The sequence below is a fragment of the Haplochromis burtoni genome, unplaced genomic scaffold (genome assembly GCF_018398535.1).
Source record: "Haplochromis burtoni strain Fernald_Lab_line unplaced genomic scaffold, NCSU_Asbu1 Contig_80, whole genome shotgun sequence".
NCBI lineage: Eukaryota > Metazoa > Chordata > Actinopteri > Cichliformes > Cichlidae > Haplochromis > Haplochromis burtoni.
Genome location: NW_024582441.1, coordinates 1,296,904 through 1,311,492, shown reverse-complemented (window position 1 = coordinate 1,311,492; position 14,589 = coordinate 1,296,904). Strand labels below are relative to the sequence as shown.

Sequence of the window (14,589 nt, the reverse complement as noted above, 5' to 3'; positions counted from 1 at the left end):
TTTAATGTAAACAGTAAAACCTTGAATTATCAGTCAAATTATACCCACACCTGATTGACAGATGTTTTTGTCTAAGCACAAACCGCCTGCTGAGAGTGCACAGATATTGCTTGGGAACATATGCAAGGTGAATATACACCCACTCACTTGCTATTTCATTTTCAAGTTCATCTTGCTAGTATCGGGTTGGATCCTCTTTCACCTTTAGAGCCGTCTTAATGCTTCACGGCACAGATTCAACAAGATGCTGAAAACATTCCTCAGATATTTTTCACCATATTCACATAATAGCATCACACCATTGCTACAGATTTGTTAGCTGCAAATCCATGATGCAAATCTCCTGTTCCACCACATCCCAAAGGTGCTCTATGGGACTGAGATCTGGTGATTGTGGAGGCTATTTGAGTACAAGTGAACTCATTGTCAAGAAACCAGTTTGTGATGATTTGAGCAAAATGGCACATTATAAAGGGAAGGATATGGTCAGGAACAGTTCACAAGTTGGCTGTGGTGTTTCAGTGATCCACACCTGGTAATAAAGTCCCCCCACACACACACACACACACACACTGTTACACCACCAGCAGCCTGAGCAGCTGTTACAAGGCAGAATGAAACAATGCTTTCGTGTTGTGTCAAATTTTGACCCCACCACTCAAACACCACAGCAGAAATTGGGACTCATCAAACCAAGCAATGCTTTTTTAATTTCCCGTTGTCTAATTTTGGTGATCCTATGTGAATTGTAGTCTTGGTTTTCTGTTCTTAGCCAGCAGAAGTGACTGATGATCTACTTTGTAGCACCAACAACTATGCCGTGCTCAAAGTCATTTAAATCAGCTTTCTGCTCCATTTTGATACTGGGTTTGAACTTCAGTAAGGGTCGTCTAGACCATAATGAGTTATATAAACATCAACAGTCTAACAACATGTTTGTGTCTGACACATTTGTCATTTAATCCACTCACTCCTCCCACAGATCAAATGTTCAGAGATCTCTTTCAGCGTGTGCAAAGTAAACAAAACAAACTCTCCTCTTCTTGTTTTTATTGTGCTGTGCAGGGACCGAGTGCAGTGAAATTTTCATCTCACTCGGGGAGGGATGCTCACCTTTTCTGCTTTCAGTTCAGTCGGTTTAACATCAGTAGTAAATGTAATAAAATCATAGAAGATTATAAGACTTTACAAACCACTTTGAGAGTTTTCCTTGTCGTAGAGCGCGGCATTGTTAGTCTTTAAATAGTAACCCATAATCGGACACTCTTTCTGTCTTTATCCCGCCCTGTTTCTGTGCCTCTGCTAACAAATCCCTTGTTTTGCTCTTTGTTTTTTCTCTCTGTTTCACTCGCCGTTTCACAGCCTGTGCTTCCCTGACTCCATTTCTCCAAATCAAGGGTCAGCACCACTGCCGTTACCACAATCCAGCGAGCAAAGGTCAACGCTTTTAAACTGCAGAGCTCAATTTAGCCGCGCTGAATCACAGAATGAAGCCAGGAAGCACACAGCAAAGGCTTTTCTGCTCCAAACACAGATATGTTCACAAATGTGCAAACAAGGGATTCGTATTGTCTGATGGCGTTCAACTGTCCGAATCTGTGTCAACAAGGGTTTGCCTGGAAAGTAGCAATGTGATATCTGGGCTACTTGTTCTATATTGGAACAAGTAGGATTTAATTTCTTCATGGGCAGGATTTTATGTTAGATTTTCTAATTATTCTTTGCAACTAAGTGAAGTGTGTTTTAGAGAAAGAGCATTAAACAAGGTCTTAGACTGGGATGTTTTGCATGTTGTCACTGTGTACTTGTAAACACCCCTAAGCAAATTTGTTTTAGGACTAGTTTAGGATTTGAATGTGTTCTTCTTGTTCAGAGGACACTCGGTATTTGACACAAATTTCAAGGAGAAGTTACAGACACTGCAGTACAATAGCTCTGCCATACATTTTTCATGAACATACTTCAGCTACAGAAAGTAACTCTCAATAAAGTGACTCTCCTGATCCATGTGAAAACCTCAGTGGGAGAAAGGAATGGGAGCTCCCTTTAACAATGCAGTTGGGATTCAGCACCTGATTCGGTGACTTTCTCCCAGGCCTTTTGGGTCAAACGCAGTCTGTTCTCGTCGATCCGGCTCTCTGCCTAACAATGCAATGTCATGATCGTGAGTGCAAGCTGCGTTGTTTCGTAACTAACACAGGTGATTTACTCTGTTAGATAATGTGCAAAAGCTGTGGAGTGGCACATCAACAGACGAGTGACAACAGAAACCTCTAAATTTAGATGTGTGGGCAGAACTCGAGCAAACCAAAGGGATATTGTGGCTCTTTATCTCTACCTTTAGATGACAAAGAACATAGGAGACAGCTATAGTGGCGCACGCTCTACACACTGTCAGGAAATGCCCATGGTTGTTGGTCTGCTTGTGTGTAAGAATCATCCATTCACCTTAATCCTGCAGCTATTCTTGCTTTATCATTGTAGCCAGTCGGATCCCTACACTGCCAATCTCCCCCTCTGCCCATACACTTTCTAATATTAGCTTCACCTCAGGTTTACAAAACACAAACCCTCCTGTCAGTCATAGATCTTTTGAAAACTATCTCAGCACCATAAAAAGCCATGTTCCCAGGTCCTCTATTTATCCTCTTCTCCCTCCCCTCCACGATTTCCATCTCTTAGTCTTTTGACTTGGATTCACCCCGGCTCATGTCTTGTGACCCTACAGACATGCTCTGCACCTTGTTTGGTTTCACCCACTGTTTCTTCTCCCTTTCTGTCTATTTCACCATCACCCCCCCTCCCCCTTACTCTTCCATCCCAGGGTTTATCCCCTCATTGCTGATCTCCCTTCATCCCTCCAATCCTCATTTGTTCCTCATAGGAGCAGTGAGGCAAGTGAGGAATACCGCACTGTCCGCGATACCAAAAGCGAATGAGTGGAGGAAAGAGTAGGAACAGACAGGCTGAACTTATGACAGCAACCTGAGAGAGGCCGCTGCAGGAAGAGGGATTGAAGATCTACCAGAACACCTCGATAGCAGTCTCCGATTGGTAAGTGGATAGTCATGTGTTCCTTTCAGCAGACATTGATGTTTTCATTTTTCAGTTTTGTGGATATGCTGCGGTGTCATGCTTCATGGGCATCAAGGGTCATACAAAACGGACCTGAACACATTTCCGGCTGATATCTTTTAAAAATGTGTCCATATTTGTGACGTTTTTAAATGTTGTTTTGAGTGTTGTGATTCCTACACTTCAGAAAAGAAGTGTAAGAGTTCTTCTCAAGCTGGAAACCTGCTGATTATTAAAACAGTCTGATTAAATATGGAGTATGGAGATGTCACATTAATACTGATACACACCCGATGTCTTTAGCTGCGTTTCATCTTTTGCTTACAGCACATGCAGATGAGGGATTTGCACGGGATCAGCATACAATAGTGATTTAATTGTATGCTCTGATAATCTGAATAAAAAACAAACTCCTTTCGTGGTCTGACTCTTAATGCAATCGGACATAATCTGCATGACAGAGCTGCGTAAAGTTATTCCAGTTATTATTTTCCGTGTAAACTTAAGAATCAAAGCATCGGCTGTTTGAAGTTTTAAGAGTTGGAGAAGTGGTCGATGGTATTTATGCAACGTGAAAAAATGATCTGTTACAGTGTGCCTTTTACAAGAAGTCATATACACTGTTGGTGGAGAAGGGAGAGGTGCTTTGGCTGAAGTCAGGAAGACATTTTCACTGTGATGCGAACTGAGTGTTACGGTTTAATTAAAGCCAATGAAAACAGCTTAATAGTGACATAAATGTTATTTCACATAAACTAATAATTCGCTGCCATTTAACAACTTCTTAACATCCCCTTCAAGAATATAAGAGGGAAACTGTTTGAGGAGCTCTCTGATTCAAAGTCGAATCACTGGCCATACTGATGGGCCCTGCCCCACCTTTCACCAGCTCTCCCTCTGCCCACCTCCTCCATCTGCCCCCTACCTCATTCTCATGCCCCTATCTGCCGCCCCATCCCTTTCTCCATCTCTTATCCAGATGCAAAGAGCAGTCAGTAATCGGATGAGAGCAGATTTGATTCAAAAGGCATCCCTTAAAATCTCAGCCAGTAGGATTTAAAACTCACTCTCCTGCCTCACCTCTTACCCTTCACCCCCCCCTTATTTCAACCCCCTGCCTCCCCTCCCTCTGCCTCCACTTCTCCCTCTGTTTGTGTTAATGCACTCCACCATCCCACCAACCTAGCAGTCATTTAATCACACGGAACAATGGCAGGGTCCCAGGAACACAATGGCAAAAGGGTAATAGCACGACTAAAACACTCAAGCGTCATTAAAACGCTCATTACTGGAGCAATTTCCACATCTGGAGCAAAGGCTTTAAAATCCCCCTTGGTTCAGAAACTTCAGGGACGACGTATCAGTAAGCAGTTTAAGAAAGCTACACCCAAAGTGTAGCTGCTGCGGCTGGTGTGTGTTTTTGGAGCGCCGCATCAGGCCATCATCCATTTACTTTAGCTTTACACATAAAGCCCAGTGGCAAACAATTAAATCAAATCTCTTTCTTTTACAGAGTCACTCCCTCCTTTCCCTTCCTCTCCTTTTCACTTCAAACAAATTAGAGGCAAATCCACTTGGTCATGTGTTTTGACAGGGACACTCATTCAAATAGTAGAGGGGAGAGAAAGCGAGAGATTGCTGCAGGGACGCAAACGGTAAAATCAGCGCAAGTATTCCCTCCTGTCACTTTTTAAGGTAAGATAAAGGAAATGGCATCATGAAAACTGATTGCTTTAGAAAGAAAAAGACGTAACTTTTAATATTTGTACAAGAAACTGAAAAGGGTGTGTTTTCTTTTAAAAGTTTGCTTATATTGTGGTGCTTCACCTGAGAAATTAACGCCGTGCTTTTCCATCTGAACTTCTCTGTGCCACTTTCTGACTTTCTGGCTGCCTCTTCAGTTGTGCGTTGATTACATTTGTCACACTTTATGAGTCTGACCATTAGGCGATTGGTTGTACCGCTAAACATTGCTCATTTAATCATCACATTAGCAAATTTAATAGCCATCAGCAGCAGATGAGAGCTCAGCTGGAGTGTTAAATGGCACAAATTCCTCTACAAGTGTTGTGAATTTGCCGTGAAGCTGAGAGGCAGCGAGTGAGAGCTGATACGCATCATTACAGGACATACTGGTTTGTGTGTACATTGAGGGTGAGGATCTTTGCTCTCACATCGTCTGAAGAGCAAACTTTAACTGGGTGAATATTCATACGGTCTGCCTGTGCGTGCGTGTCTGAGTGTAGGTGTGTCTTGTGGGTTTCTCTGTATGTTCCTGCAAAGTTAGAAAAAGTTTGCAAAGCAGATGGGGGTGGTTTGACTTGCAAAGCAGCACTTACCTGGAGACCTGCAGTAGGGAGGTTAACAGGTAAATGCAGGTAAAATTCTGGGATGGAAGGATAGCGCGGGTGACTTGGCAAAGATTTTATGATTTCTTGGTGACTGAGTTTTGTTCATGCTGCTTCACCGGAACTCTCCTTCTTATTCCCAGGACTACGGCCTCTTCTGACATCTTCTCTACAGCCCACTATTGATTGATCGCCATGGGTGAAATGGAGCAACTTCGAAAGGAGGCAGATAGTCTCAAAGACCAGATTACCGTAAGTTGGCCACAATATATCATCTGTGGTAGATCCAGCATAATACACATACTGTTCTGTCTGACGTCTGTTCACATATTATTCCTGACGGCACTTTGTGTGTGTGTGCTCTGCAGGCAGCTCGCAAGGCGGTGCAGGATACCACACTGCAGGAGGCAGTAGCTGGGATCACAGTGATGGGGCGTGTCCAGATGAAGACCAGGAAAACACTAAGGGGTCATCTTGCCAAGATCTATGCAATGCACTGGTCCACAGATTCAAAGTAATTACCCAACATGCTGCACAAATTGAAAGAACACCTGCTTTTTTGTTTGTGTTGCAGCCAAGATATGATAGTTTTCTAATAATTTTCTAAATAATTGTGAGGAAAGTGAGAAAAGTCCAGATATGCAGAAGGGAGATGGTAAATTAGATTTGCTTTAAACTGAGTAAATTGATAGGGGGGAGCATATTCTTAATGTTAAAGCCTCTGCTTCACGTGTTTTGGGGTTTTTTGCTGATTTTAATCCACATTTCTCCCCCAGGCTGTGTGTCAGTGCCTCGCAGGATGGAAAACTCATAGTGTGGGACACCATCACGACCAACAAGGTAGGAGAGGCCAAAGGGCAGGTCTATTACAATTCCGGTAATAGGAATTTTTGTTTCCAGCTATACCTAAACCCAAAGTAAACGTGGTTGTAAACCGTGCAGGGTGTATTCACTCTCAAACACACCAAAATACACAAGGTACTTCTCACTGTGCCTTGAGCATCTCTCGCTCAAACATTAAGACTTAAGCACACACCTTTAAAAGTTACAGGATCTAAATTTCCATCGTGAGACAACTAAATATACGACAGTAAATTCAGAGGCTGAAAACAAGCTCTCCTGTCCTCTGTGTACACCTAGGTGAATGCCATCCCCCTCAAGTCATCGTGGGTGATGACCTGTGCCTATGCACCTTCTGGAAACCTTGTGGCGTGTGGCGGTCTGGACAACATGTGCTCCATCTACAACCTGAAAGGCAAGGATGGGAATGTCAAGGTCATGAGAGAGCTGGCAGCGCACACAGGTAGGAAGGTGACAAGAAACAGAAATTAAACGCTCCTTTGTGATGAGTCCTGCGGTGCCCCATGTGGTATTTCTGTGGTTGTACAGGTTACCTGTCCTGCTGTCGTTTCCTCAGCGACACTGAGATCATCACCAGCTCAGGCGACTGCACTTGGTAAGAATATAGTTCGATTTACTGAACAAAAGAAAGCTTGAATTGATTCTTTTGCACTTTAAATTGAATTAAACTTGCCTTTCTAGCGTACTATGGGACATTGAGACGGGGACCCAGAAGACTGTGTTTGCCGGACACCAGGGAGACTGCATGTCCCTCGGCGTGTCCCCAGACTTCAAGTTTTTCATCTCAGGGGCTTGTGACTTCACAGCTAAGCTGTGGGACATCAGGGAGGGCACCTGCAGACAGACCTTTGGAGGTCACGAGAGTGACATCAACGCCATTGGGGTGAGAACAAAGGGGGAAAAAAAGATTTCCTTTTCCATTGTGCGCAAAGCTCTCAGCGCGTCCTGTCCAAGGAGGCACGCTTTCTAACCACTTCTATTTCCTCCAGTTCTTCCCCAACGGTAATGCAGTGATAACAGGATCAGATGACGCCACCTGCAAGATGTACGACATGCGAGCTGACCAGGAGCTCATCACCTACCAGGACAGCAGCATCATGTGCGGGGTGACCTCTCTGGCCCCCTCCCTGTCTGGACGCCTGATACTGGCTGGCTACGACGACTTCAACGTCAACATCTGGGACTCGCTCAAAGCCGAGAGAGTCGGTGAGGAACCGAGTTATTCGACTTTTTTTTCCTCCATCTTTTTTCTGCTATATTCCTTTCACTTAGTTTCCAGAGTGAGTTTGCTCTCTTCTTTCTGTCATTGTGGTTTCAATACAGTAATATAATGCAACACAAACACCTGACACACAGTCCCATATACACCCCAGGGACAATAAATATTTGCACCAACTCCTCTTAATGCTGCTGGACAAATCTGACCAAACAAGAAAGACTAAAACTACTTTTTCCGTCTATTATTAGTTTTACAAGCACACAATATTCTTTTAGTTACATTTCCTTGTAAAGTTTAGTTTTGCACATAAGTGAACTAAAAGAAAAAACTGGGAGATAAATCTGAATTGGAAGTTTATTTCAAAATGTTTGACCCTTTGTCTCATTTATTTCCCTGCTTGCTGCTGTTCAGGTGTGCTGGCTGGTCACGACAACAGAGTGAGCTGCATCGGAGTATCCACGGATGGCATGGCGTGCTGCACGGGATCCTGGGACAGCTTCCTCAAGATCTGGAACTGAGGCTGTTCATTGCAAAGAGAGCACTTAGTGAAGTGAAGAAAATATAAAGAAATTGAGGTCTGTGGGAGGGGATGAGGAGTCACATGGGGTGAGAAGAGGGTATGTCAAATTGTGCCAAGTCCTATCTAACGGTGGAGCGGGGTTGTAATGTGAAGATTTTCTCTCCTCTCCATCACGTTGCGCTCCAAACTTTCTTCTCACGTTATGGGGGAATTCTGGGTTCGGGGGTCTGAGCAAATGTCATTCCCATCAGTAGTTAATTCTACTGTGGTTCACATGGATGCACATTAATTACAGCAATTTGAGAACAGTTGCCAAATGGAAACGGTAGCACACAGGATGAGATAGAATTGAATACGTCCAGCCGAAGCATATGTTGTGTTGGGTAACTTACTAACATGCTGTGATTTCTATCATAGCATAAGTTAAATCATATAAATAATATGAGCTTTATTGTTTCAGACTGTTGTTTGTTGTTAGTTTTGGTAGATTCTCTAGATGCTTACATTTACTTCCTGTTCATTTTCTTAACTTTAGTTAAAATGGAGTTCTAGCTTGCAGATGTCTGCATTAGCGTGTGTTTTTGTATGTGATCGATGGACAATATTTACCAGGATTTCGGGTCTCATCACTCGGCCTAACCCCTCGGTAGCTAGACCTGAAAAGTCCTTTGGGTAAACTGCTGAACTGACAGATGGGATAATAAAATGATTTTCATGCTTCGCTAAGCACTTACATAAAAAGATGACCCATTTGTCTCAGGACAGGACTCTTTGTATGAGTGGTACATGGATGGTAATGGCTGCCGTGCTTATGAGTAGTACATCTGAATGTGTATATAAGTGCTTACTTTTCCTCTGCATGCAAACCTTTAAACTTGAAGGACAGGTTGTGTATATAAAAATGAAAAAAACAATCTAACTCTAATTTAAACGGGCTCTTTTCCAGAGTGGATACACACTGTACAAAGTGAAGCAGCACTATCTAATAAAGATCTGCATTACACAAGTCTAAATGTTTATTTCTGGCATTCAAATCCTTCTAGATACGAGTGAAGCATGTGAAATGTCAGCCACGCTTCTGTTTTCTTTGATTTCACTGTAGAGAAAATGTGAGCATTTATTTGTAGCGTGACTTGAGTCGTCTAGACAAAAGCATAAGAATGTAGTTTCTCTTAAGGATAAACAGGCTCTTTGTGCATTTAACAAGCTCAGATGTGAAGCCTTGCAGGCTTTTTACACACAGCTGCATGCTAAACAAACCCTGATTGATTTTATAAATGAGCAGATGTTTAAAAATCTGCTCTTCATCTATCTCACATATTGCGTCCGGCTAATTTAAAAACACCAACTAACCTAACATATATGTCTTTGGACTGTGGGAGGAAGCCAGGAGAACCCAGAGGAAGCACACACAGACGCAGGAAGAGCAAGCAACCCCCACATAGAGATCCACCAGTTGGAGCTCAAACCAGGAAACCTCTTACTGTGAGTTGAAAGTGCAAACTGCTTCAATCACCCTCACTCCCATCCACACTGTAAAACCTTCACCTTGACCAACCTCTTTTATCCCCATATTATCAATTAAATTTAATCATTAAAAAAATGAGGATGATATAGCCTCAGGTAAAAATGCTAGAATAAAGATCACCTGTCAGACAGATGCAGGGTTGTTGCCTCAGCTCACCCCTTTATGGAATATTCACAGAGGCCTTGACTCATAGGAACTAATAGCTAAGGAGAACCATATAATGGCATTACTCACAGATGATCTTATCATCCAGATTTAACTCCGCCCATACTCATGTACATGTGAATATCTCCAAAACACAAGTTCTCTATCAAGTTATAATACATTAATTATAATACAGAGATTCAAAAGGGAATTTCACCAGAAGATGATGGAGCGATTGAAGGTACACATCATACAAATATACCCCTGGACAAACTGTGTAGAAGTGTGCAGTAACAGCAGTTCATGTACAAAACTACGAGCATACCAATGGACTTTAATGTTGACACTAAACACTTTAGAGGACATATTTTGTTGTGATATTTTCAAGGATCCCAGTGACGCTTTTGGGACTGATACCTAGTGGCACGATTCAATATGACGATATTCCTCCCTTTTGAATATTGCATGTAAAAAGACCATAAATAGGAGCTGCTCCTCCAAGAACAGATCATCAGCTGGCCACATGATCTGCCTGCAAGTCAAACATTTAGAGTATAGAAAGACTGTTTACTACTGTGCTGTTTATTTATTTCCTGTTACTCTTTCCACACCCTTCTCTCTTCTGCTGTTTCCTTGTGACAAAAAAGTAAAAATGAATAAATGTAAAAACTTTAAAAAAAAAAAAAAAGGGCTACATCTAATTAATGCTAAAATGTCTGTTTTTCCTAAGATTTTATTAGGTACACCTGCTATAGTGCTCGCTAGTGCAAATGTCAAACAGCCAATCACATGACAGCAACTCAGCAGACATCAAGGTAACCTGCTGAATGAACTGGTAGCTACATAGTGCTTTTTCTTCACTCAAAGCATGCCTTGGGTATAGAAAAGACACTTTACACTCACACTCTGATAGGTGAGGGCAACGAAGTGTTCACCATTGCCCAAGGACGCTTTGTCAGTTCAATGACATGTGAGCTATGCAATCTTTGCAAACTGGAGAAATATTAAATTTCAAGTGTTATTTCTGAATATAATTTAGGTGTTGACGAAGATTAAATGCGCACAAAAACGAACAAGAAAACTCTCCAAATAACAGATAAGAGTTAATCAGTAAAAATTTAAAGCTCTAGTAGGTTTGCAAATTTTATTTACACAACAACAAGCAGTTAAATATATACAGGACAACAAATAGTTTGTGGAAGCTATACACATAAAAGCACATTTTTAAAAACAGTGCGTGCAGTGCCTCATCGGTTCTCCTTATCCAGACACACAGCCAGCACTCGGCGGTCCATCTGTCCAGCCCTCTGCTTTTCGGGAGTGGACGTCTTCAGCTTCATCTGGGAAGAAATCAAAACGTGAATTTCCTGTGTTTTTGGACAAGTAAAAACACAGATGTTGCTTTCATGAGCCCATATGTGGGTAAATTACAGCTACAAATACCTGAGTGCGCTGGTCTCTGGGTGAGTTGGTCTTCTTCAGGATCTGCAGCGGAGAGCGGCCTTCAGTACCTGAAGAAAAAGAAAGTTTAAAAAAAAGGAAAAGCAATACAGTCTCACCATAAACAATCAAAAGGTGACAAACTTCCTACACACCTTTCTGCTTCAGTTTTCCAGACTGTCCTTTGTTTTCGTTGGCTACGTTCTTAACGGCCACACGGACGGCGAGAGGAGACGAGCCTCCTTTTCCACCGAGCCCCTGCACTCCTCTTGCTCTGAGCCCAGACGGACGAAAGCCATTTCCCAGCCACTGCGGTTTGAAAACAGTCTGGCTGGGGCTCTTTGAGTCAAAGGTGGGGCAGCGGATGCCGGTGCAAGCCTGTGGCTGCTCAGGACCACGAACACATGGTGGACTGGATGGAAGCAAATTAGCTTCTTTAGCGAGCTCTTTAGTTTCTTCCTTCTCTGGCTGTGCAAGGGAATCATCAGCATCAGTGTTGGAGGGGGCCGGTTCAACAGGAGAGTCTGCTTCAATGGTAGCAGAAGGAAGGGCGTAAGCGTGATCCACACCATCCCCAAGTGGCTCCACCTCTGTGCCAGGTTCTGGGGATGAAATATTTTCATGATGGACCTCTGCAAAGGCTCGGGGGGAGGGAGCGCCCTCGTGGCAGGTTATCAGGCTCATGCTCAGTCTCTTGTGAAGAGGAGACTCTCTTGCTTCCTCAGCCTCCTCCAGGCTAATATCTGCTTCAGTTTCTATCTCCACCTCCACCTGAGGCTCTTCAGGAAGCACAAAAGGACTCAATTTCTCTACGCTCTGGAGAGGGGGCTGGACAGGTGGCACCAGTAAGTTAGCATGCTCATTAAGGTTGCTGGACGGCTGTGGGCTCAGGAGGGGCTCAGTCGATGCCAGCTCTTCACTTATAAAGTCCTCCTCTTTCTTTGATGCGCCACTGAAGCCTTTCTGATGGCCTTCGGGGAGTTTCCCTTCAACCTCACTGTGGAAAATCATACCCAGGCGACGAGCAAAGGACCCGACTGTTGCTGGAAAGATGAATGAAAGGAAGTCATTTTTTTAGATTTGTTTTTTTTTTTTTTTCAATAAAGTGAGAAAAGTCAAGCTGAAAGTTATTACGTTTATATATTACTTACCTCTCATAACTTCTCTCACAGGGGTGCGGGTAATGCCAATGGTAGGTGAACGTGGATCACCGAACACCACAGGGCATTCGCTTTTCATCTCAGCAGACGTTTTGGACACAAGCTGTCCAACCTTGCAAAAATATTCAATTATTTTATGTTTGATTGCCCCACAGTTGACAAAAGTAGTGTAGAGAATAAAGCAGGGTCAATAATTATCAGTGCCTCCCACCTATTCCCCATCAGAGGGTAATTTTTTAAACTTGCATGTTGTGACATGCAAGTTTAGCAGCTAAACTGCACCAGCTTTGTGTTTATTACACAAAGGATCAATGACAAGCAATGATATCTTGGATCTGTTTTCTGATACTTTACTGGAGAAAACTTCAAAATGTGGATTTTGGGTGAACTTTCTAGACTCATCCACACCATCTGAGAAAGATGGAGTATAAGCGCATGTGAAAAGTCTCATTTGTTCCCCTCACACCTTCTATAGTTTGGACATATCACACTGATCAAACAAGAAGCTTTTCAAAGTCTTTGAAATGTGAGTACAGAAGAGAGTTTGGATCAGAGGGCCTCAAGATCAAAGTAAAAATGTTCATGCCTTCTTTAATAAAAAAAAAAATGACTGCACATTTTCTGGAGTTCAGACAGTACATTTTTTTCAGACTTTGTGTTTTGTTTTTTTAAATATATGAATGGATCCACCAGGTAACCCACCTGAATAGGTGTTCGTTCTATGTCAGCTGAGGGGGAGCGAGGATCGATGAGGTGACTGATGTGAGTCTTTTTGAAGGCTGGCTCTGGTTTTATGGCTGCAGATGCAGTCATCTTACTCTCACTTGATCCCATGATCCTTTTTTTAATGTTACCTGCCATTCAGGTAAACAGAGTTCTATTCATTTATTTATTCATAACATAAAAACACAGCAAAAATACAAAACACAGATGTACACATATTTAGATGAAATACAATAAAACTATGTATTATTCTCATTCATCAATACATTGAAAGGCTCGTTTCTTGGTGTATTCTTCATTCTTACAATCACACAACGGTAAAAACGAATGCTTGACAAGGCATAAATAACCTGTTGTTAAACATTGTATTTTAGCTTATTAGCTGATAGATTAGTGCTCGTGACTTAAAGTTAACGTTAGTTTTTAAATACAAAAAAATCGTAGCTCATCTTAAACACGACTTTACTACTATATCTGTCACTATGGACAATTTGTATGACATTTACAGAGCTGGAAACCATATTCACATCTACGTATGTTAGCTAAATGTTGCAGTTTCACGTGACTGCACCGTTAACCGTTTAAAGTGGAGCAAAAGAAAAAAAACACAAACTCGGTCTACATCATTCAGACGTGTCATTTATTTCACTACTCACCTGAAAAAACGACAAATACAGTGGACCAAGCGTATAGTTTATCCGCCTTTCTCCTATTCCACACTTCAGATCAACAGGAGGAACACACGACTTTTAAAACATTTAAATGGCGTGGTTGCGCTTATGTTATTTTTAAATGAACCAATCAACTTTCTCTTGCACTTCGCCTTCTCGACTCTGATTGGCCTAGAGGAATGCGAAGTTTAAAAGAGGGCGGGGTGGGCTGCTGATAACTTAAGGAAACGTTTTGTTTTTCACTTGTGGGAGAAAATGAATTATTGCGTTGGGAAAGCTCCGGAAACACGAGTTACGAGTTTTCTTTTGAATATGACTTGTTAAAGTAAGTATGGAGGCCGGAGTGTGCCAAAAATAAATAAAACATTGAACATGAATAGCGAGTTCGCATTTAGTGAAAACCTACTAAAGTGAAAATGAATAAAATCTGCGCATAAATAACAATGATAGTCAAATGTTAAAAACAATGCTTGCTATAACCCTTCAGATTTCCAGATAGATTTAGCATAAATTTTTTAAAGCATTTAAATTTAGATTTTTTACTTTGAGTACCTGTATGTTAGGGAAGTGGATTAGAACAAACAAACAAACAAACAAACAAACATAGGAACTGAATTAAATGTAATGCAAGTAATCATGAAATCAGGTTACTTTTCCTGACAACCTCAACAAAAACCTAAATGAATAAGCCAACGTCATTGGTATGAGCTCTGAAGATTTCAGGCTGTACTATATCACTGGCCATATTAGAGTCTGCAAGTGTACCTAATCAAGTGGTTGTTAAGTGTATGCACTAAAAAAAAAAAAAAAAAAAAAACACAACCCAAAAAACCAAACCACTACAAAAATTATAGAATTACCCCCCCCTCCCAAAAAAAATAAATAAATAAATAAATAAAA

General features: G+C 41.9%; 2 protein-coding genes across 6 annotated transcripts; one reads left to right on the top strand and one right to left on the bottom strand.

Moving 5' to 3' along the window:
* Nucleotides 1-2,846: 2,846 nt before the first annotated feature.
* gnb3a (guanine nucleotide binding protein (G protein), beta polypeptide 3a) lies at nucleotides 2,847-9,026 on the top strand. 5 transcript variants are annotated; one of them, XM_005925201.3, is made up of 10 exons: nucleotides 2,847-3,054; nucleotides 4,670-4,770; nucleotides 5,567-5,675; nucleotides 5,792-5,937; nucleotides 6,200-6,263; nucleotides 6,564-6,726; nucleotides 6,813-6,879; nucleotides 6,966-7,167; nucleotides 7,274-7,490; nucleotides 7,915-9,026. In XM_005925201.3, exons 3-10 carry the CDS (start codon nucleotides 5,619-5,621, stop codon nucleotides 8,019-8,021), a joined length of 1,023 nt encoding a protein of 340 aa, XP_005925263.1. In that variant the 5' UTR covers nucleotides 2,847-3,054; nucleotides 4,670-4,770; nucleotides 5,567-5,618; the 3' UTR covers nucleotides 8,022-9,026. The 5 variants fall into 5 exon arrangements, with proteins under 5 accessions (XP_005925263.1, XP_005925262.1, XP_005925264.1 ...); XM_005925200.3 differs by having other exon boundaries at nucleotides 4,589-4,770; XM_005925202.3 differs by lacking the exon at nucleotides 4,670-4,770.
* Nucleotides 9,027-10,825: 1,799 nt separating this feature from the next.
* On the bottom strand, nucleotides 10,826-13,824 carry cdca3 (cell division cycle associated 3). Its single transcript, XM_005925205.3, has 6 exons — nucleotides 13,675-13,824; nucleotides 12,998-13,149; nucleotides 12,287-12,407; nucleotides 11,291-12,178; nucleotides 11,139-11,206; nucleotides 10,826-11,035 (listed from the first exon to the last, which is right to left on the bottom strand). Exons 2-6 carry the CDS (start codon nucleotides 13,127-13,129, stop codon nucleotides 10,943-10,945), a joined length of 1,302 nt encoding a protein of 433 aa, XP_005925267.1. The 5' UTR covers nucleotides 13,130-13,149; nucleotides 13,675-13,824; the 3' UTR covers nucleotides 10,826-10,942.
* Nucleotides 13,825-14,589: the final 765 nt, after the last annotated feature.

Bases quoted from the DNA above. Each gene is read 5' to 3' on its own strand.
- gnb3a (XM_005925202.3), top strand. From the start codon at position 5,619: ATGGGTGAAATGGAGCAACTTCGAAAGGAGGCAGATAGTCTCAAAGAC. The intron at 5,938-6,199 runs GTAATTACCCAA...TTTCTCCCCCAG, and splicing joins CACTGGTCCACAGATTCAAA to GCTGTGTGTCAGTGCCTCGC. The intron at 6,264-6,563 runs GTAGGAGAGGCC...GTGTACACCTAG, and splicing joins ACACCATCACGACCAACAAG to GTGAATGCCATCCCCCTCAA.
- cdca3 (XM_005925205.3), bottom strand. From the start codon at position 13,129: ATGGGATCAAGTGAGAGTAAGATGACTGCATCTGCAGCCATAAAACCA. The intron at 11,207-11,290 runs GTGTGTAGGAAG...CTTTTTCTTCAG, and splicing joins TGGAAAACTGAAGCAGAAAG to GTACTGAAGGCCGCTCTCCG. The intron at 11,036-11,138 runs GTATTTGTAGCT...ATTTCTTCCCAG, and splicing joins CCAGAGACCAGCGCACTCAG to ATGAAGCTGAAGACGTCCAC.